General features: G+C 44.9%; 1 protein-coding gene across 12 annotated transcripts in view; it reads left to right on the top strand.

Annotated features, from left to right (window-relative positions):
* Positions 1-23,207, top strand: part of PTK2 (protein tyrosine kinase 2) — a 144,761-nt gene that overhangs the window by 103,997 nt on the left and 17,557 nt on the right. For 6 of the 12 annotated variants that reach the window (XM_038760708.1, XM_038760700.1, XM_038760701.1 and 3 more), the window contains 9 exons: positions 1,907-1,927; positions 3,057-3,154; positions 6,731-6,815; positions 8,145-8,245; positions 8,497-8,612; positions 9,862-9,962; positions 11,526-11,615; positions 11,833-12,037; positions 20,535-20,646. In XM_038760708.1, coding sequence (XP_038616636.1) covers positions 1,907-1,927; positions 3,057-3,154; positions 6,731-6,815; positions 8,145-8,245; positions 8,497-8,612; positions 9,862-9,962; positions 11,526-11,615; positions 11,833-12,037; positions 20,535-20,646 — 929 coding nt within the window. The remainder of the gene's footprint in view (positions 1-1,906; positions 1,928-3,056; positions 3,155-6,730; positions 6,816-8,144; positions 8,246-8,496; positions 8,613-9,861; positions 9,963-11,525; positions 11,616-11,832; positions 12,038-20,534; positions 20,647-23,207) is intronic. The other 6 variants (XM_038760706.1, XM_038760707.1, XM_038760704.1 and 3 more) reach the window with 1 other exon arrangement.

Genomic DNA, 23,207 nt, shown 5'->3' on the forward strand with positions numbered 1-23,207 from the left:
ACATAGTAAGTGCTTAACAAATGTCATTATTATTATCATTATTATTATTATATGGGACAAGGACTATATGTCCAACCTGATTAACCTCTATCTACCCCAGTGCTTAGAAGAATGCTTGGCACATAGTAAACGCTTAACAAATGTCATTATTATTATCATTATCATTATTATTATTATTATTATTATGCGGGACATGGACTATGTCCAACCTGATTAACCTCTATCTACCCCAGTGCTTAGAACAATGCTTGGCACATAGTAAGTGCTTAATGAATACCACAGTTATTATTATGCCTGGAAAATAGTAAGCACTTAACAAATACCGTTGAAAAAGAGGTCCTTGGAATGTTAGACACACCTTAGAGGGCCGCAAGTTGAGTGCCTTCTACTTTCTGCTATTTGACAGAAAATGAATCCTAATGGAAATAGAGCCCCTATAGGCAGGTTTGGAATGGCTGTCAGTTCTGAGTTACTGTTAAAATTCAAATGTTGCTGAGGCAAAGGAAAGGGAAAAGGAGCAATTTGGGGATTATCTGGGCATTGATTATGTAGTTTAGGAACTTGGCTCATTGATTTGCCTCTTTTGCACTCTGGCTAGCTGCTTGCCCATCTGCCTGCCTTCTTGCCTGCCTGCCTCTCTCTTGGACAGTTCCCTATAACTCAGGGTTCCCCAGCAGTGAAGAGACTGGCGTGAAGCCTAAATTCATCCCTTTGGCTCTTGCAGAAGTGTGTGAAAATACTGCTAAAAATGAAGGCTTGGAATTTTCTGTGGGTTTCAATCATTTTTACTGTCTTCTTCCTCCATTTCTAGTGGAAAATGGAATGGACAGAAATAACTGTATTATCTCTTCAGCTTTCAGCCCTAAGAATAGTACTGATAAGACTGGAATATTTTCAGTGAAAAATAAATTTCAATATATTAATTGAAAGGACAGTTGTTTGTTCAAATTCCCATCACTTGACAGTTCCCATGTTCTTTAAATTTCCCTGCCTGGCTTTATGCTCCAGTCCTGGACTCTGTGTAAAAGGTTCTCTGCTGAAGTAGAGCCCCTCATGGGCCCAGGTTTGTTTCTAAGAACTTTGGGGGAAGAAGTGTCTTCGGTGAGGCGTGTGGCAGGGAGGGCGGTGGGCGGCCTTTCCTGGAGCTCCCGGTGTTGGAGCAGTACCAGTGTCTTGGGTCTGTGGCATCTGGCCCAGGACGGGTGGAATTGGAAGTGCCACCAGAACAACTGGTCTGATTGCTGATGGCCCATCCATCTGCTCTCTTCCTCTGCACTTACCAGTCCTGGCTACCACCATCACCTCTCCACCTTGCCTCTCTGGGCTTAGAGGCTGTGCTGTACCCCAGGAATTTGTTCAGGGCGGAGACTCCCGTCCTCGTATCTCTTTCCGCCTAGCTTTCTGAGAGGCCAGCCAGTGGGAAACTGCTCACAGCTTCCCCTGTACTAAAGTCAGGTCCTGAGCGGGCTGAGCCCCCAGCCTACTTCTCGCGGGCCGTAACCTTCCAAAGCCCTGTGTTGTCTCTAAATCCAGGGCCTATTTGTGATTGTTGGGTCTCCATTTTGGGTTCTCATAGAGTGGTGGTGGCACGTTGAGGACCTGCAAATTGCAAAGTGATATTTCAAGTTGTCCAATTTCAACTATACTGCCACTAAAGGTGTTGACTTTACAGATGAGTCGATGGGGTTAATTGAGAGTCTTCTAGGTATTTAGAGGTCTGATGGAGGGACTAACAGTGAGGTAGTTGTGAAATTTTTAGTGTCAGAGGTTAATTTGCAACATCCTATCGCCTCTTGAAATATTTAAGATAAGTAAAGACTTTTCCCAATTTCTTGTTGTAAACGTAATTGATACTGGACATCTCTAAGCAAGGTCTTTGATTTTTTCTCTTTCAATTGCACTACAGAAAGCTATGGAATAGATGAAGGTAACAGGATTCCCTTCAAATACCTGTGCTTGCTTGCAACCTGGGAAGTGACATGGGTGTTTCAGTTTCAGAGTGTTTGTTCATTTTTCAAATTTTGTGTTCAGTGGATTTGTGGCTAAGTGATTTTAAAGAGGAAAATGGAAAGTTAAAAAAAATCATCCCTGTAAATGAAGATGTGTAATTATCAGTCCTGTAGATCCTTTATTCCATGTATAATAATAAAAAGATGGTGAAATAAATATGGATTTTTTTTCTGGACTGGAATATTTAACTATTTGATTACATTGAAATTCAGTGAATTGTGTTCCTTTTAACAAGTGGGGAATGGCCATCTAATTACTAGGATATTAATACAACATAAATCACAGAATGGGTCAATTGAAGTTACTAAGCCCAGTTAAGAGTGTACCTTACTCCCAAGTCATTATTCTAATATGGTAATCACAGCTTTGGTGGGGTTTTTTTTAGTCATGTGTTTTGAAAATTATCTTTCAAGAGCCTCCTCTTTAAAACTCCTTTAGCTCATTGAATGATGTTGAGATGTGAAATATCATTTAGTGGAAGCCTCTTAAATTTGCTTTGTCTAAAATGCCATATTTCAGAAAGGCAATTTGGTAATTTTCCTTGGTTCTACAAATTGTTTTCTGTACTTCTTTTCAGTAAAAAATAGATGTTTTGAGCCAGATTGAACTGACTCTCTAGCAGTCATATAAATGCTTAGACTAATGAGATTATCGCCAAACAACTTTTGTTGAATGGTTTTAAGATAAACTCTCTGCCCAGTGGATTTGTTATCAATATAAACCAAATTAGACAAGACCAAAAAATACGAAGTGAGATGGAATGAGTCCACATTTACAGCAAAAATGGATTCGTTGAGTGTGGCAGTTTCACCAGTTGATATCAGTTTGTAGCCCTGAAATCTTTCCCAAGCTTGGTTTAAGAGGGTTCCACTGTGGACAAGACATTTCCATTGATGGTTTGTCACCAATTTTAATCTTACTTATATGTAAGATATTAGATTGGATTATTTTAAGTTGTGTCATCTAATTTGTGGTCTTTTGGGTTTTTTTTCACTGGGAATGATTTTCTTAAATGGTTTTATATGTAAAGGAATTTTATTTTTCAGCCAGGGATTATGAGATTCAGCGGGACAGAATAGATCTTGGACGGTGCATTGGAGAAGGCCAGTTTGGAGATGTGCATCAAGGCGTTTACACGACTCCGGTATGTCATTCTTCATTACAGACAAAAGCATCAGATGTGATTCATTATCCCTGGCTCTGGGAAAGCTAATTATGAAAGTCAAAATTCATTTATTCAGTCGTATTTATTGAGCGCTTACTGTGTGCAGAGCACTGTACTAAGCGCTTGGGAAGTATAAGTCAGCAACATCTAGAGACGGTCCCTACCCAACAGTGGGTTCACAGTCTAGAAGGGGGAGACAGACAACAAAACGAAACATGTAGACAGGTGTCACTGTGAACTGTTCCATCCTGTTGTTTAACTTGATGCTTCTCATCTAATCTGGAAGTACTTGGTCTGATCTTTGTGAGTCCTGGCCCTCTGGGCCTGCTTGTGAATGGAAAATTCTGGCTTTGGGCTTAGTTACAACTCACTCATAATCTTTGACCCTATTGATCCCTAAGAGCCCTCCTGAACCTTAGAGGAAAGTGGGAAAATTCACGTCAAGATCTCAATCTCTAGGATGCTGGCCCTTACAAATCTTCAGAGCTGTGGATTGCTCTTTGCTAACAGTCCTTTCAGTTTCTTCCAGAGGTTTCACGAATGTGTTCACATGTGCATGGTGCATGCAGAGACAGAGGCCAGTGCTTAGAACAGTGCTTGGCACATAGTAAGCGCTTAACAAATACCGTCATTGTTATTATTATTATAGAAAGGTTAGCATAAGACTCACCAGTCAGTGGCAGGGCAGGAACTGAAAATCAGCTGTCTTAACTCTGTCCAGGCCTTTGTTCCTAGTGAAGGCGTGATCACTAGACTACAGGGAGATGGTCATGTCACAGTTCCTGCAGAATGCCCATCTCAGGGTTGTATTCTGTCATCTAACCAAGGACCCTTTGCTGCCACTGATGCGGCTGAAAGCCAGTTATCTCAAACAGGTAGAAATAATTGAAATTATTCAAATAAGCCTGAATTGAGCTAGCGCAGGCCCTTGCCCAACTTTAGGTAGATATTACAACTAATCTTCACTTGGGTAATTCCTTTTTTTACTGAGTTTAGGGTAAAACCTCACTGTTTGTGACTGAAGATGAGTCCAATTTGAATCGAAGGAGTGTGCTTCCAAGTCAGTTCTACGAAAAAGCTGTAGGGGTGATGGTGGTGATGTATGGGGGGGAGGGGGAGGGGGCGGGGGTGTGTGTGTGTGTGTGTGTGTGTGTGTGTGTTTTCCATGCTCTCAGAAGCTTACTAAAAACACAACTGACTATTCTGGACTAGTCTGTTTCCTTTCCTTGTCTATCTGTTATAATCTAGCTAAGGAAGCTGGGTGTTGCAGTTTCTCTCCCCCTATTGCCTTTTCACCTCTTCTGCAATAGCTGAACTGAGACATTGTTAACCCCAGGGTACAGGCATGTTCTCCTCCCCTGGAGCAAAGTTCACTGCCTTTTATAGCAGGAGAAGGAGCATAGGAAAGAAGCACAAATCCTGAACTCAGAGGGCTCAAAACAATGAGGTTTACTACCTGATTTTCTGGGTTCCGGGCCGTCCATGCCCATGGATGCTTATAAGTTATGCCCGGGATTGATGGGCTCTTTCCTGGTTCTGTGTGAATTTGCTGGTGTTAATGAGCAAATCTGGTGAGGAATGGGTAGAGCTGTAATGCCGGTGGGTTTTTGAGCAAGTTCAGGTTGTTCTGGCGGTTCCTCTTGCAGAAACACCACCCCAAAGAAAACTCTGGAGAAACTGCCCAGGAGGAACCTTAATTGACCTCATTGGCGCTAGGTGCGTTGGGTGACATCACTCCTTGTCTACAAGCTGCCAGGACTCTAGTCTAGGTATCAATAAAATGAGCGCATCACTGAGAGGAATCCATATTTACCCATACGTTCTCTCCAGCTGTACAGACTATAGGTGCTGACTAAAGGTTTGTTGGAGTGCCTGGAACTATTTGGGGTTTATTTGAGAATCCCATCTAGAGTATGTGAATGTTTAAGGATGGAACTAAGTCAAAAGCTCTTCAGGGCAGAGTTCATGTCTACCATCTCTATTGTATTTTCCAATCTCAAGTGCTTAGTACAGTACTGTGCACACCTTAAGCATTCAATAAGCACTCACTGATTTATTAGAAAGATCACAGTCTACTAAGGAAAGGGGAGAGGGCCTTTCTAGCAGTTATAATGGTGGATGGTGATGGTTGGAATGGCCCTCCCCCAGCCCCCTGTAAGGAACAGCCAAGCCACGGTCATGGCATGAAGACATTTTAGACCAAGGGGCCTATGCAGAGGAATCGGTGATAGCGCCAATGGCTTGGGCAGTGTCGCTTACTTTCTCTCATTCCTGCCAGTCTTGTTTTTGGAGCACAGTGGGTGAGTTGGTTGGGCAAGGGCGTAGCACATGGCCAAGTGCATGCAAAAACTTTACGTTTTGACTCAGAGAAAGTGAATCAGTCATGCACAAGGGATGGTAAGCAGGTTTGAGTTCATGAAATAGAGAGCCTGAGCTCAGGTTGGTGGGCAAGAAGGCCAGAAAGGGAAGGAGGGAAGAAGCCTCCAGCTGATAGCGCTCCTTGAAGCTCTTTGCTCAGATTTAGCTTCATTCAATTTTTGCAGGAGCTGCGGGTAGACTTTGCAGGCTGACCTACCTTAAGACAAAGACCTACAAACAGGGTGTGTTGCTGTTTGAATTTTCCTGGTGTGGTTGATCTCATGGTGAAATCTGTACTTTTAATGTCTTAAAACAATGTTTCCCCTTCATGTTTCTCCAAATTAAGGCTTAATTTAAAAAAATAGGATAAAGAACACACACGTGTGTGTGTGTGTGTGTGTGTGTGTGTGTGTGTGTGTACACATATGAACAGAAATTACTAAGCTGTTTGAGCTTGAGACCATTTGGAGTGTTTTCATGGAATAAGAAGAATTCTGTCTGTTTTTTTCTGGGGGGTTTTTTCCTTCTAATTTGGGGGTAATTGCAAAATCAACAGATTAAAACTCCGTCTGAGCTCACCAGAGATTAACAGGCATAAAAATAAAATGGAGTCAACTGATCGTCTTCATACTTGGGGCAAACACAGAGTAATGTGTATTCCTATTTACCTAGGGCTCAAGACCAGAAGCACCTTGACCGTAGGACTGATTTAACCAAGTTAGGATATTGCAGCTACTGTTTATGTAGTTTTACTTTTCATAATTGTGAATGATTTTTAAATAGTGAACAACACCATAAAAATATGAAATGCTGTTTAATAATTTAAAGTGCAAATACTTCAATATGTAATATTTGTAAAAATTTCTTTTGGATGTATTAAGTGGTTTGAGTGTGGGATAAAGTCAGATAATCCTGTTGTAACCTTGATTAAGTCAGTGATCATTCCATGCTCTTTCCCCCTCTCCTGTCCTCCTGCATCCAACGTGGGTGGTGTTAACTAATTGTTAGGGAGTGAAGCTGTTCATGGTGAAAGGGTGCTATTGATGCAAAGTAAAGATAAGCCCTCTGCTTGGCTAGGTTTGTTCTTAAATGGCTTATTTCCACATAGTTTGCCGAAAAGAATTCGACACAGTTCAGAGGTGTCGAAGTACTAGACTTGAAGTGTTCTTTTTCCGTGACTGTCACTTCCCTATGCAGGAGAATCCAGCCATGGCAGTTGCAATTAAAACATGTAAAAACTGTACCTCCGACAGTGTGAGAGAAAAATTCCTCCAAGAAGCCCGTAAGTTTCTGAAAGCTTTTTTTTCTCCTCTCCTTATAGAGTGCAGTGTTACTTGAATTTTATCAGCAAAATTGCTCTTCAAATTTCAGGGTGAAAAGTCATCTGGGGCCTCTACTGCTGTAGGAGGGGAAAACAATTACATGTACTTGACACATGCACACTCATGCCTGCATGCATGCATACACACACACACACACACACACACACACACAAATTTTATGTATTGCTGTTTCTTTGTTGTGTATGTAAGACACAGGTGAGAAGAAGGGATTCAAGGACCCCTCCCCTCACCACTTTTGAGGAAAAAAAGGATTAGGCTCCCTGTGATGGTTGGGGCCCTTGAGGCATTAAAACTTTCTAATAGAGTGGGTGCTGGATGTAGAAATGAAAAAAAAATGAAAAAAGGAGTCCCCAAAGCCTTCTGCTCTGAGTTGCATTCCATTATATTTTCTCAAGCAAGTTGAGCCCCTCTGACTGCAAGACTGTTCATTTTTCAGGGTGCAAGAAGGAGGTTCTTAGCATGGCTTAGGGGAAAGGAAGATGACAAGAACAGGGAGTCAGTTGACTCAAGTTCCAGTCTGCCACTAATCTGCTGATCTGTGACCTTGGACAAGGCACTTAAATTCTCTGTATTTCAGTTTCCTCTGTGATTGTGTGAGTTCCGTGCGGAATAGGGATTATGCCCCATCAGATTACCTTATAAGTATTCCAGTGCTCGACATATTGTAAGCATTTTCTTAATTCCACAATTATTGTTATTCAGACCATGATATAATTATTACTTTTTAAGTAGGGGTTTATGTCTAAATCAGCGTATTGCTCTTTCAACCTTGATTCTCATTGTTTCTTAACCTCCTGTTTGGGCTTGACTAATTGATTGTAGTTTAAACATCCTTTAGGGTGAAAGGCCTTAAACAGGTGATGCTTTGGTGTGATTTAGATTTTTCTATTCTTCCTTGAAAAGGCTGTGCATAGTGTCTCGGATGTCCATATGTAAGTGGGTCCTGGTGTGGCCAGTGCTGTTTTCCACACTGACATGTACCATGTGGTTTTCTCAGCTGCCCTCCCCCCCCACTAAACTTTAGGGGCATCTGGGTCCTAGTATCCCTACCCTTCTGTTGGGGGACCAGTTCGGCCCACAGGGCTAAGTGGGGAAGCTGGAAAGCTTAGCTGTAAATGTCATGGGACTCTCCCATGTGTCCTAAGAAACACCTGTCCTTTAGAAAGTATAATTAAAAATCTTTGTCAAACTGCCCACAATTGGGTCTTTGCCTGACCCTGCAAACTTTGCTGAGGAGTTACTTTTGAACGTTTTCTTGTTTCTCCTAGTAACAATGCGCCAGTTTGACCACCCTCATATTGTGAAGCTCATTGGCGTTATAACCGAGAACCCGGTCTGGATCATCATGGAGCTGTGCACCCTTGGGGAGGTACATCCCAGTCTCAGACCCTGCTGAGAGAAGCTGTTACCTGACCTGAGCCAAGTGCGGCAAAGCCCAAGGCGGATTGATTTCTGGGATGACAACTTTCTGGTCCACAACTGGGGGATTTTGTTGTTTTTTTTTCCTTTAATCACCATGATGATAGACAAATTTTTGTTTTGGTTTTACTTCTGATTTCTTTCTCTTGGCTGATTTCTGATCGTGTTTTGTTTTGTGGTGTTTTACCTCTCGCCCCAAAGCTAAGGTCATTTTTACAAGTGAGGAAGTTCAGTTTGGACCTGGCTTCTTTGATTCTGTATGCCTACCAGCTCAGTACAGCTCTTGCATATCTGGAGAGCAAGAGGTTTGTTCATCGGTAAGTCAGATAAACAAAACAACAGAATTTATGCATCTGTGACTACAAAATCAGCAGAAGTTGATTTCCAGTACTCTTTTACTAAGGCTGACACCTCTATGGAAAAGTGTTGTGATTTTTTCTGAAGTTTTATTTCTCAGGGTATTGTAATTCTTTTGTGGAGAGGTGGAGGAAGTATCATAACATCTTTAAAATGTCATGTCAGGTTTTTTTTCTTGAAAAGCCAGAGGCATCTAGAGGGCATATAAAATTAAAAAGCGCTGAACTAAGGCCTGAATTCTAGGTCTAATGTATTGAACGTGCTGAGGGTGACTCCTACTGGATCTCTGTTGAATTGATACTCAGAGAATATGATATGCTGAGAATAACGTATAAGACTTATACGTATAAGAATTAATAATGTATAAGAATTAATAACGTATAAGAATTAATTCTTATACAGTTTTTGCTTTGACCATTCAGGGACAGTGACATAAACCAGTCAATCAGCCGTGTTTATTTAGTGCTTACTGTGTGCAGAGAACACTGTACAAAGCGTTCAGGAGAGTAGACTGTACCAGTGTTGGTAGGCACATTGCCTGCACACAAGGAGCTTAAAGTCTAAAGAGAACTTTACCTAAACATAAATAAACACGGAAAGCCAGGTTTGGAATTCAAGAGCAAAAGGAGTTTCAAGTATATCTAAAATATCTGTGGATCACAGTTTTATAATTGGGAACACCGGATTTGGGAAGCTGAGGGAAACAATTGGCAATTGGCTGTTTTTCCATATTTATGAGAGGGACATTTTTTGCCATGTTAACCTTAAGTGAAATAACAAATAATTTCCATCTTCTGATTCTATTTGATGTGCCTGTTGATTATATGAGTTATGTATATGCTGTCTTTTTAAAATCAGTCAGTGGCATCTTTTGAGTGCTTTAGTGTGTGCAGAGCACTGTATTAAGTGCTTGGGGGAGGGTATAGTGCAATAGGGTCAGTACAAACGTTCCCTGCCCTCAAGGAGCTTCCTGTGTGTTTATGCCTGTCCAGTATTTACTCCTTACCAGGTAAAAATTTGGAAGCTATTTTGGAGTTATTGATAATTTTGCTAAAATTCTGATAAGCGCCATTTTCCTTATTCATTGTTCTTAAGTGAACCATTTTACAGGTGTTCATTTTATAATGTGAATTTGGAAGGTAATGTTGGATTACATTGTAATTTTGCTTTGCTTATGACAACTCAGCATCTCAAATTTTTATTTACTAGGGACATTGCTGCTAGGAATGTATTGGTGTCCTCCTCTGACTGTGTGAAATTAGGAGACTTTGGTTTGTCTCGATACATGGAAGACAGTACGTACTACAAAGGTAGGAAATCTGGATTCCTATAGAAATGTGGTGTGCAGACCTGCAGAGAGGCAGCGGGGCCTAGTAGGGAGACCATGTGGGCATGGAAGTCAGGAGACCAGGGTACTAGTTCTAGCTCAGCCACTTTCTTGCTGTGTGACCCTGGGCAAAACACTTAATTTCTCTGTGCCTCAGTTTTCTCCTCTTTAAAATGGTGATAAAATACCTGTTGTCCCTCCTTAGGCTGTGATCCCCATGTGGGGCAGGGACTGTGTCTGATCTGATTATCTTATGTCTATTCCAGTGCCTAGCACACAGTAAGTGCTTAACAAATACTAGTATTGTTATTATTTTTGTTGTTGTCTGCACAAGTCTAGGGGATTTTTAACCCGCAAAGAGAATTTCCTAATGGAAGACAAAGACTTAAGGACATTCATGATTCTGTGTAATACGGATCAAGGGTCTAAAGACAGAAAATACTTAGGGAAGCTCTTAAATTAAGGGATGTTAAAAATGTTCCTCAGGAAGGTATCTTTAACTGGAAAAAGTGGACAAATGATATTTCCTCCAACTACTGATATCACCAGTAGGGGAGTCAAGTGAGTGAATTATAAAGCTAAAAATGTACAATCTTCCATCCTCTCATCAGGAGCCATTGATTTTTTTAAATCCATTCTGAGGGCTTACATTGGTAACTTCAATCAGGTGTAAAAGTAGCTCTGACAAGTCCTTAACCTGAAGGCTAAGCAGTGAAATGACCAGTCCATAAGTGCCTACTGCATGCAAAGCACTGTACTGAGGGTTTGGGGAGAGTACACCGAAGCAAAGCCTGTTTCCTCCCCCTGAAGGAACTCGCAGTCCATAGATGAAAGAGATGGTAGAAAAAGGACCCATAAGCAAGAAGAATAATAGCTAAAGGACAGAGGATCATTTCCTAGAATTGTTTAGCTGGTTCCATCCTCATTATAGAATGCCAGAGTCCCAGTTTATAACAAAGGTATCAGGAACCAAGATTGATGTCATCTCATCCCCTGCCAGGGAGGGATATGTAGAGTGTGCCAGGCTCCCAAAGGTCACCTAGGGCTCAGTGGAGCCATGAATTGGGCTGCCAAGTTCAGTAAGAAAACCTTCTTCAAATAGTATCAGAATGATGATGATGATAATGATAATAGGTATTTGTCAAGTGCTTATTATCCACCAAGCACTGTATTAAATTCTGGGACACATACAAGGTAATCAGGTCAGGCACAGTCCCTATCCCTCATGGAGCTCACAGCCTGATTAGGGGAGAGAACAGATATTAAATCATCCCCATTTTAAGGGTAAGGAAATGGAGGTCCAGAGAAGTTAGGTGGTTTGCCCAAACTTACCCTGGCAGTTGAATGGAGGAATTGGGAGTAGAACCCTGCTCGTCGGTCCTGTGCTCTTTCCACTACGACTCTCCATATTCTCTCACAGTGCATCACCCTTCTGTTGAACTACAGCTCAGATTCAACAACACTTGATAAATACCACTTGCTGTCATTACTGTTATCATTCTACCACTGGAAGAAGGTTTTCTTAAAGGGTTTTTCCTTCTTTTAGCCTCCAAAGGCAAATTACCGATAAAGTGGATGGCGCCGGAGTCCATCAATTTCCGGCGCTTCACCTCAGCCAGTGACGTGTGGATGTTTGGTACGTATCTTCCTCCCTGGATCCTCTTAACTCAGAGCTTTGAGTCACAGGGGCAGAACTTTCACTTTTAGCGTCATTGTTGGAGGGCTTCCGGCCTTCTCCTGCCATATTGTTTATTTGCCCTGCCACCCTGACTCTGCTCTGTGGAGGTGGTGCTTTCTTGCTGTGTGTGTGCGTGTGTGTGTATCTGCCCATCACACCCTGCTCCGCATTCCAGGTGTGTGCATGTGGGAAATTTTGATGCACGGCATCAAGCCTTTCCAAGGAGTGAAGAACAATGACGTGATTGGCCGAATTGAGAACGGGGAACGGCTCCCGATGCCTCCGAACTGCCCTCCCACCCTCTACAGCCTAATGACGAAATGTTGGGCCTATGATCCCAGCAGGCGGCCTCGGTTTACGGAGCTCAAAGCCCAGCTCAGGTAAGAAGCAGGAAGGGTTTGTGTTTTTTTTTTTCTTCCCCTAAGCGTGTACATTTCCATTCTGGAGATCCCAAAAAGCCAAATTTGGGACAGTGAATTCATAACAATGTGGCTTCCATGCGCTTTTCAACATTAGGCTTGAAAGCTGAAGAACTTTACTTTCTTAAAATTTGATATTTTCAAGAAAATACTGAAATTATCCTATGAAACTTGCATCGTCAAAATGTTTTAAAAGTGCCTTTGGGCTTTGAGAGAATAATACGCAAGTTAAGAAAATAACGTGACTCAGTACAAAATAACGGGTGCCCCAGTCATTTTCTATGATGTTGATCAGACCCGTGCTTCACTGACTGCGAGAGATATAAGGACATTTGTAGTGGAGGGAAAGAGGGACACACAGTACAGGGCAAAAGTAAATGCCAGGGAGGGAGAGAGCAAAGGAGATTTCCCCCACCGTCACTAGGCCCACCCTCAATCGGTCCTGAGCTCTACCCGCCTCAGAGCCAGAGCCATTCTCAGTGATGGGGGCCTCTGAAGCAGCTGTTGCAAAATGTGGCAAATAGTGAAGTAGCAGCTGTAGCCTCTGCAGCCATCTCTAATCGCTGACTTGAAATCCTGCCCTGTACCTGGGAAGCAGCGTGGCTCAGTGGAAAGAGCGCGGGCTTTGGAGTCCGAGGTCATGGGTTCAGATCCCGGCTCCGCCAATTGTCAGCTGTGTGACTTTGGGCAAGTCACTTAACTTCTCTGGGCCTCAGTTCCCTCATCTGTAAAATGGGGATTAAGACTGTGAGCCCCCCGTGGGACAACCGGATCACTTTGTAACCTCCCCAGCACTTAGAACAGTGCTTTGCACATAGTAAGCGCTTAATAAATGCCATCATTATTGTTATTATTATTACCCAGGATGCAAGTTAGACAATGAGCCACCTGCACAAGCACTTTCCTTCCACCCTGGCGGCTACAGTTCTGTCCTGCCTCCAGCAACCATGGTCGCCATGGGCTATTTCCCTTACTCCCTCCTGGCACAGTGCCGCTCCACACTGAAGCTGTGCTTGGAGTGCACCTGGGTAGGTGTGTGTGCGCATGTGTATGCGCATGTGTATGCACACATGCCGATAGTGCTTTGGGATGAGTGGCTGGAAGGAGGGAGGATAATGACAGACACACCAGCACACCTCCTTATAGGCTTTAGCCCATCCTTCTTGGGCAGGAATTGACCCAGACACTGGGATTGCAGGGGCGGGCGGAATGGAGAGGTTGGATTTTGGGTGTACCCAGCCACATTTACCCAGGAGGCAGGCGGAGAAACCGTGTCGATCTTTGCAGGTTGTCGCCGTCGTCGCTGTCACTCCACTCATCATTGCGTGTAGCCGGTTTCATCTCCGTAATCCACTAGGCTGTATTCCAGGGAGGAGAGGCGTGCTTGTGCGGTCATTTTCATTTCCAGAATTAGTAGTTCTAGCATGACCTACTACCGTTCTTTCATAGCATAATTCTGTCTGTGTGGCCTCTTCCTGACTTTTTTATGGGGTCTCAGGTTCTAGGTACAGTTAATACGTAATAGAGCCTATTTTTGAGCAGAAACCTGTGGTAAACTCATTTACGTCTGAATCTTAGTCTTGTGTGGTCTGTTGGCAAAAGAGCATTATAAGTGTCAGAAAAATATCAAGATGAAATACATTACCAGGTATATTTTGGGTCACACTTTATACAGTTGTTTTGATCTAGGTGAAGATGTACCATGAGGTACATCTAAGATGCAACCTCTTCTGCTCCCGGTAACTTTGCCTCGTGATTGTCAGTGGCTAGAGGAGCCAGATGGGAGCCGAGAACTGATTTATTCATGTAATTGGGAGGAACTGTGAATATTCTTGAAAAAAATAAGTCCCCAAGGGGCACGTCTTTGAAAAATTTGATTTTCATGATTTGCCGTTTTCTTCACTATGTTACATAATGGATAGAGTAGGGTGTGAAGGGGAATCCAAGTGGGCCCTGAACCTGGCTCTGAAGCTGGCATTCTGAGCGACTCTGCTCCCCTCTTGACTCCCGCCTAGAACGGTGGGGGTGGTGGAACCTCAGGTTGTCTGTGTGGCCTGGCTCCCTTCCTCCCCTCCTCGCTCCCAGCAGGTGAATAGCCCCAATCCCCTGGCACTGGCTGGAATTGGCTGTTCCTGCGAGGTCGGAGGTTGGCAGAAAGTGTGGGCCCTCAGACCCTGCAAGGTTGTAGCCGGGAAGTCTGCCAGTTGAACTAAAGGCCGTCTCCACCTGCCTGGGCTTCAGAGGGTAAAGAGAGCCCCAAGCCCGCGTCGTCTCCAGAAACGGTCCTTAGGTTGTAATTCTCAAAGTCGAAAGGCCTCTTCAGCCTTTCCTCATAGGACCTACTTTCCATCGCTGGAGTCATTTTTACCACCCTTCTCTGGACCCTCTCTTGCCTCTCAACATTCTCTCACAAGCACAGTGACCCAAACTGCCAACGGTGCTGCGGTGGTCAGACTCTAGGCTGTAAGCTCATTGTGGGCTGGAAATCTGTACTCTCACAGGGCGCTGCACATAGCACTCCGTAAATACCATTGATTTGATTGATTATCCTTATCGATTACTGTTCAGTTCTACTGGGTACAAGGATCATCTAGTGAATGTGTTTCTTCAAAACTTATCAAGCGCCTAGCACAGTGAACTGCACTGAGTTGCACACAGTAAATGCTTTCTGGCTCCAGAAGTGTTGGGTTGGCTCATGAGAGAAGTAACCCATCGTGGTTCTTGGATGAAAAAGCCATAGCCCACTGTGTAGAAAGTGTGATTTCTCTGTCACTGTTTGACTTGCATTCTTGTTCAATTTTTGTCAGTCGATAGACAGAAAATGAGGGCATCTTCTTTTACCTCATTGCACAAGATATCTAGGCCCCATTGCAATCTCAGTAATAACTCCTTCCACGCTCACTTTCCTATTATTTTATTTTATTTTGTTAGCATGTTTGGTTTTGTTCTGTCTCCCCCTTTTAGCCTGTGAGCCCACTGTTGGGTAGGGACTGTCTCTATATGTTGCCAACTTGTATTTCCGAAGCGCTTAGTACAGTGCTCTGCACACAGTAAGCGCTCAATAAATACGATTGATGATGATGATGATGTTATTGATCTACCTGGTAACTATTCTTTTGCAAATAACCCTATCCATTTACATACCCAAATCGTATCTCCTCAGGGAAGCCTTCCCTGACTAATCTCTCATCTCCCGAGCCCATTCTTCCTTCTGTCCATGTCACCCATGCACCTGCGTCCTTACCCACTAAGTACTTTGCTACTCGCCCAGTCCCCCACCCTCCGGACACTTTTGTACATAGCTTTATAGTCTGTTGCTTCTTCTAGCTGTAATTTATTGCAATGTCTGTCTCTCCCACTAGATTGTAGTAAGCTCACTGTGGGCCAGGAACGGGTCTACCAGCTCACATTGTACTCTGCCAAGTGTACATTGGGATAAATGCCATTGGTTGCCTGATTGAAGTAGGGCTGCTGTGAATCACCTCCACGGACCCCAGTCCCATCCCAATCTACAGTATCATAAATAACGAAGGGAAGTGGGGGAAATCCAAAAGAATATAATTGGACAGCATTGTGTCTTTCGCTCCTCTTCAAAGTCCTATGGAAAGATCAAGGAAGTTGGATCAATAGCAGTAGATCAGTAGCATTTATGAGGTGCTTACTGGGTTGTGTAGTAAGCGTTTAGAAGAATCCAGCTGAATAAGAGACGCAGTCCTTGCCTTTGAGGAGCTTGCAGTTTAAAAGCTGTTTCTTAGTTGCCCATTTAGCCACTCAATCTGGTCAGTTCACATTTCTTATTCGATTCTTACATTCATCCTGCAGAAATGAAAACCTAGTCAGTCTGTGGAACTTGGAGTCCTCCCTTTCATGCAGGATAATGCTTTGTCCTGATAAGCCGGGAAGTCAAGTGAGACGGTGGCATGATATTGCTTGTATGGTTTTTTTTATAAAGTGGTTTTCTAGCAAGCTTCCAAAATCCCCTTCCAAGGGGGTGTCAGAGTTGGTTTTTCTTAGTCATCAGTGTTTTTTTCTTCTCCTCCTCTGTTGCTCTCCCAGTGAGAGAGACTTCACTCCCTACATTACTTCTACAATTTTTTTCCTCTTATTTAGAGCTGTTATTTTCAACAATCAGCCAATCATTCAAGGGTATTCAAACTTTTTTTCACATCACCTTATGCAAATCCTCCATTTCGATGGTCCGATCTCCCTTGCCATCTCTCGCATGGTCTAGGAGAGGTAAAGGAATAAACCTGAGCTTTAGGTTTAATAGGTGTTCATAAAATCACATTCAAGCCTTTTCCACATAAACTGCTGCATTTAACTGATGATGAGTCCCCGAGGAAAAATGGAATGTGGCGTGTCAGTCTGTAATTTGTTTTCTGCCCTGAGATGTTGGTTCCCCGTGCGTGTCTCAAATACACTCCGAGTTCTGTGTCTCTGCAAACTCTTGGAACCACACCTTGCCGTTGCCGCCCTTCCCACCCCCAGACCAGGGGAGGCCAGTGGAAGCCTGTTTCCCAGACGGTGGAACAAGGGCCACAAGGGGTAGGAGGCGGAGGCCGCAGGTGGGACTGTGGCTGCAGTCTGTGCAGGCAGCTTGTGGTGCGTAGGGCACGTCAGGTCGTGAATTTTGTCATGGGCCGTGTCTAGTCCCACCAGGATGTGGCATGCTGTCTTTCCTCCCGCCAGAGATCCCTGCTCTTTTCTTGCTCAGTTTTGGGTCATGAAGCGATTTGGGGCAGTTAGAGAGATCCTGTTTGAAGACTGCTATTCCCACAGCCAGGCAACAAGAAGTTATTCGTGTGTTGGCTCTTGTTTTCAAAGTCTTTTGCCGCCGGTCTTCTGGGCCCCTGCCAGGTACACTTGAGAAGCTGTGCTCTGCTGAGCTCATTTTGTGCCCCGGAGCTCATTCTAACTGTTTTCCTTTATTTTTAGGTGGCAGAAGGCCACGTTTCTGTGACAGAGTACTTAGTACAGTGCTCTGCACATAGTAAGGGTTCAATAAATACCATTGATTGATAGCGACCGAAAATAGGGCAAGAATTAGTGTTCTTCTTTGGTGGCTGGGCCAGGAACAGTCTTCTCTGGTGCATCCCTCCCAAGACCCACAGCTACTGGACTGAAATGGGACTTGGTGGAAGTGCAGGCACATCTGGTTGGCACAGGTGCCCTGTCCTCCCCAGCCCCTGAGCAGCCTGAAATTGCCACAGTGACCACTCTGAGCCTCAGAGCCTTGATGGGATCAGTCTCCTTTTTGGGCTTTGGGAGTCCAGTTGGCCACCTGGTCTCGCTCCCGCCAGGCTCCGCAGATCCACTGCCTCCTCGCCCCTCCCTGCCCCCTGGCAGACATGATCCTAATCCAAAGCTCCTGCCAGGCTGAGGGTTCCCTGCGATATCAGCCGTTAGGCGCTTCACAAGATCTAGTCCCCTTAAAATGGAGCAGCTGGCCACCTCCCTGGTAATTGATGTGATTTTGTTTGGACAGATCTGGGTCTGGCCCCATGCACTTGAAGCAGTGAGCACTCAATCCGCCCTCTCTAACAACACCCATTCTCCATCCAAACAGCAAATGGTGAAAATGGCTGTCGTTGCCTCAGCAACCAAAATTCTCTTAGGCGCCTCAGAATTGGCTGGATCCGACTTTGGCTGGATCCAGGGTTCCGGGAGTGTCCCCGGGCGTGTCCCTGGGAGTCTGTGCAGTCCAAGAGAATAAAGGGACTGACTGTTTCACTGCAACCAGATGCAAACAAAAGTCCCTGAAAAGGTCTCTTTTGTGCTGTTAATTGATTGAGTCATTCCTCTTCTTGTGTCATTGGAGAGGGAAATATATCATGGTAAATATAGCTCATCTCTGCTTATAATATTCGGTGCTTTATCCCAGATGCATGTTTTGAAGAAAACTGCTCCATAACCAACCCGAGAAAACCGCTGAATAGTTCAGCTTCTCTGCAATTGAAAATGCTCCCCTTATAAAATTTTCTCCAGTCAAGAAATGTAAGAATAACCACGCCTGCATCCATCGATTAATCAATCAATGGTATTTATTGAGCACTTATTATGTGCAGAGCACTGTACTAAGCACTTGGGAGAGTACAACAGAATTAATGGGGCACATTCCCTGCCCAAAACGAGCCTACAGTCTAGAGTCCAGTCACAAGACCCTTCACCTTGCTTAAGTGCAGTTTGGTTGTTGGCCTCTCACATTCTGCAGCAAGCGTTTTGGAACAGAAATGTTTGCTGTATTTTGGTTCTTAAAAATGTTGGTCGGTTGGGAAAATCTGCTCGGATCTGACCTCCGGATCCCCCTGTGCTTTCTAGCTCACTGCTCTCAGTCCCACTGCAGCTGCAAAGAGGAAGAGGAAAGGTCAGAAATGTCTCCATGAGTTTTCTTACTCCATCTAAGGATCGGTCTTCCCATTGTAAAAACAAAGGCATTTTTGTGAGTTATTTATACTCTGCTTTGAGTAGAATGCAGTTTCTCAGAAGCATTTTAATGTGTTTTTTTTGGCAATGGGGGCCTGGGGCAGTGAGGGAGAGGCAGGGTGGCTGGTTCCTTCCAGCCCGGGTTTTTGGAGCCTGGGAAGGTGGAGGCCGGGGGGGGGGAGGCGTGGAAAGGGGGCTGTCCTCTGCCAGACCCCTGGTAAACTGTGCCCTTCAGTCCCTGAGAGGAGTCTGTTTGGAAAGGGTGACCCTACACCGCATGTTGAGCCTCATTTTCAGAGCCCGTGATCCCAAGTCCTGCTTCTTTCCTCATTCACCGGCCTTGGGGGCCAGGCTGCAGTCCAGCCCCCCTAAGTATTCCCAGGGCGCGGCGCGGCGCGGCGACCCAGCTCCTGCTCTGGTGCCCTGGTGACGGGCAAATCCTGATGTCACTGGTTTTTGGGCCTGGGGCTGCTTTCCCAAGACTCTGGGTTCTGTCCCGACTCTCTAGCGCTTTTACTTGACTATTCATTTTTTTCAAACTTCGTGATGTGTTTTCATCAAGGGAAATGAGGTCCTTTGGATTCAAATTTTCTTTCCATTAAGGGGCTCAATTGTAGTTTCTGATTCTTTCAGAATGTGCCTTTGTCTTTTTTTTTTTAATTTTGTGAAGTTCTGTTAAAGCACACACCCTCCCTTCCTCCATCGTTCCCCTTGCTCCCCTCCCCGGTGAGCTGGCTGTGTATGAAGCAGCAGTTTAGAATGCCAGGAGCATGTTTAGTGAGCTTGGATTGCACAGGAGGTTGCCTGTTCGGAGTTGAGAAAGAAAGGCACCAAGGCTAGCCTGCAGGCAGACAGGCAGGCAGGAATGTATTTCTGAAACAGGCCAGCAAATTCCCAGATTGGAAGGAGTGCTGGTGCCGCTGATCTCACTGTTTGCATGAGTAATTCCTGGTGGTTGTTGAGTCCACCAAACCAGAAAGAAAGTTCTGAACCCAGAACGAGCTTCGTTGGTCGGGACCCCGCCATAGGTGGGTGCCGCCCAGTGTGTGAGAAGTTCTCCATGTGACCGTGGCCTGTGGGACAGTGTGCAGACCGATCCCGTGGACGCAGACCCCTCCAGGGCCCTCGGGCCGTGGGAGTCCCCCCGGCTCTGTGATTCTGGCCGCGTGCCGAGCGAGCATCGGGCCTGGTGGCCGACATCCAAGGTTGACGATCAGCAGAGCCGAGCCAGAGGGAGTGGCCGGGAAGTGGCGTCTCGCTGAATCCCCGCCCTTCCCCCCTCTCCCCCCCTCCAGTAGTCTCCGGGACAATGCCGATCGGGGTAAGTAACAGCAAAATTCCCCGTTAGCTTTTCCTAAGACAAAAGTCTGGCCGGAGCAGCTCTGAAACTGGAAGCTGCTGGAAATTCTGTATCCCATTTCTTTTGGGAGAAAGAAACTGTGATTGAAAGGTGCTAACAGTCACTGTAAGCTGAAATAGAGCCTGGGGGAGCTTGGGGTGGGTTGGGTAACTGTCCAGTTGGGCTGAACTTTTGTCATGCCTCCATTTAATGGTCTGGTGTGGGAACCTTGCTGGCTGAGTAAGGAAGAAGAGAGAGAGAGAGACAGAGAGAGAGAGAGACAGAGAGACAGCGCATGTGGGGGCTTGACTGACTGATTGATTGATTGATTCGTGGGATTTCTTGGTACCATTATTCCATGCCACAGGCTCAACGTAAACATTGACATGCAAAGCTTTTCAACACATTGCTTATTGGTTTCTGGCTTATTTCTGCACTTCCCGATGCCTGTGCTCCAAGTGAAACTGCCTATTCTGAAATGGAAAACTTCAGTGATTTCAGGATTTGTTTGAAATGTTTCCATGTCTTTGTTGTGAGTGAAGAATCCAATTCCTATTTGCGCCGTCTTCTTGTTGCAAACTGCCCCGCATCTGAGAGCTCGGGGAATTGGCTTTCAGAAACGTTTCAGGGTGGAGTTTCTTGTCCATTAGCCCTGGGGGTCTGTGCTCCTCACCGGCAATGGTTGTCTCTCATTAGTACCATCCTGGAGGAAGAAAAGCTGCAGCAGGAAGAGCGGATGAGGATGGAATCGCGGAGACAAGTCACCGTGTCCTGGGATTCGGGAGGCTCCGATGAAGCTCCGCCCAAGGTAGCCAAGAGTGTTCTTCTGCTCTGCCCTGCCCTGCTCTTCTTTTCTCTACCTCCACCTCTTAGCACGATGAGTTCCTTATGTACAAAGACGGCCTTGGGTTCCCAGATCCTGTCCTATCCAGTGGTAGGCTTTAGTCTCAAGATGAGTGAATGAATGGTGGTGCTGCTGCCTGGTAGGTGCTAAGGGATTTCCCCATCTTCTCCTCTTCTCCTCCTCCTCCTCCTCCTCCTCCTCATCCTCTCCTTCCCGGCCCACTCTCCTCAGATGACCCTGGGCTCAATTTGAGTTCCCGAGCTCTGGAGAAATGAGCCCAGGCTGCACCTGAATGTTTCTCCTGGGTTCCCTTCTGCTCCCCTATTGAGTCCCATCTCCACGGCATAGCAGCCGGTTGAAGACCTTTCTAGTGCAAGTGAACGCTGTCAGGAGTCCACCGTCTAGGAAAGTTCCAGCACCAAACTGGAGAATGCACTCCTTGCATTTTTTTATGATATTTGTTAAGCACTTACTACATGCCAGGTACTCTACTAAATGCTGGGGTAGATACAAGCTAATCAGGTTGGACACAGTCCAGGTCCCACATGGGGCTCACAGTCTTAATCCCCATTTTGCAGATGAGGTAAACAAGGCGAGGAGAAGTGAAGTGGCTTGCCCAGAATCACACAACCAAGTGTCGTAACTGGGATTAGAAACTAGGCCCATGCTCTATCCATTAGGCCACGCTACTTCCCATTTGGCTGTGCTGACCATATCCCCTTTCCATGGCCAACCTGGTCTCTAGGCTGTGAATGCTGTATTCATTGTTTTCTGCCTCTGGCTAGGTATGTGACCAGGGGTTCAGGGTGGGGGGCAATGGGTAGCAGCCTGTGAGCATCTTCCTTTCCAGTTGTTCCTAGCGCTCCACTGCCTCATTGCAACCCTTAGGTGGAAGCTGAAAGCTTCAAGCCGCCAATTGGTCAATCGAGTGGTATCGACTGAGGATTTGCATGGTGCGGAGCACTGTACCAAGGGCTTGGGAGACTACAAGAGAGTTACTAGACGTGGTCAGGAGTCAAGAGTGATGTTGATGTGGAGAGGAAGGGGCAACCAACCATTGGAGTGCTTTGAGAAGCAGGGAGACATGCACAGAATGATGTTTGAGAATAACGATCCAGGCGGCGGAGTCAAGGGTGGACTGGAGTGGGGAGAGACTAGAGACAGGTAGGGCAGCAAGAAGGCTGATGCTCCTGTACTAGTGGTAGTGGTGGTAGCAGTAGTAGTAGTTGTTGTTGTTGTGTTGTTGTAGGCTTATTTATAGGAATAGTCAAAGCCCTGCTGAAAACTCACCTCCTCCAGGAGGCCTTCCCAGACTGAGCCCCCTCCTTCCTCTCCCCCTCGCCTTACCTCCTTCCCCTCCCCACGGCACCTGTATATATGTATATATGTTTGTACGTATTTATTACTCTATTCTATTTATTTTATTTTGTTAATATGTTTTGTTTTGTTGTCTGTCTCCACCTTCTAGACTGTGAGCCCGCTGTTGGGTAGGGACCATCTCTATATGTTGCCAACTTGTACTTCCCAAGCACTTAGTACAGTGCTCTGCACACAGTAAGCGCTCAATAAATACGATTGAATGAATGAGTATGTATTAAGTACCTACTGGGTGCAAAGCACTGGGAACAAATAGGGTAGGAGAGAATATGACACGGTCCCTGGCCCTCCGGGAGCTCACAGTTGAAAGATATCGGGAGTGAGTGTAACAGATACCTAAGGAATGATGCAAATAGAAAGAAAAAAGACAACATAAGACAAAACTTGCTTTTAGAGTTGCTTAGCTAAACAGATACATTTTTTTATAAAGTAACATTCATAATTAGTTTCCAACCCTTTCACTTATGGCCATAAGTGCTTTGAAGTCTGTGAATAAATTATTCTTTTAGATGCTGTCCCAAACCTCTGAATTTTGCAATATTTAAAACTACGAAATTTATTTTAAATTTTGCCAAAACTTCAAAAATATCTCTAGTTTCTCGTTATCGAAAAGCGCTATTTGCACTTTAAAAGCAGTTTAGAAGGACATCTCTTTTTCCATTTAAGAACGCAAATAAAGCAGCGGAACTTGCTTCTTCATTCCAGGAGGTGATCAGTAGATGTTTTGGAAATGGTAGGTAGTTCGGTCTCACTTCCAATTCTGGCAGTTTTATTCCAGAAACCTTATCCCTGCATACTATCTCTTTGTGTTTGCTATGTGTGCGTGTAGTTAGTGTGGATTGGAGTGTTATTTTAAACAGCTGGTACCAGTTTGGAAGTGTATTTGTTTGGCCCAATTTGGTTGGTTTTGTATCACCTGGATGGCCACACTGCCATGCCCTAATTCCCGAGGAGAGGTTCCTACTGATGAAAGCTTTATGTGTGAGACCCTCATACTTTAGGGTTCAGTGCACTGTGATAATCACTTGGGAAAGTACTTTAGAAACCCAAGACGTGTACCCTGCCTGGGGCTCTGGGTGATGGAGGGTATCTAAAGGAGGATGGCCAGATTGTAGCACAGAGGTGGAGAAACCAAGTGTGATTGGCCT

The sequence above is a fragment of the Tachyglossus aculeatus genome, chromosome 18, assembly GCF_015852505.1.
Source record: "Tachyglossus aculeatus isolate mTacAcu1 chromosome 18, mTacAcu1.pri, whole genome shotgun sequence".
In the NCBI taxonomy this organism is placed as follows: Eukaryota; Metazoa; Chordata; class Mammalia; order Monotremata; family Tachyglossidae; genus Tachyglossus; species Tachyglossus aculeatus.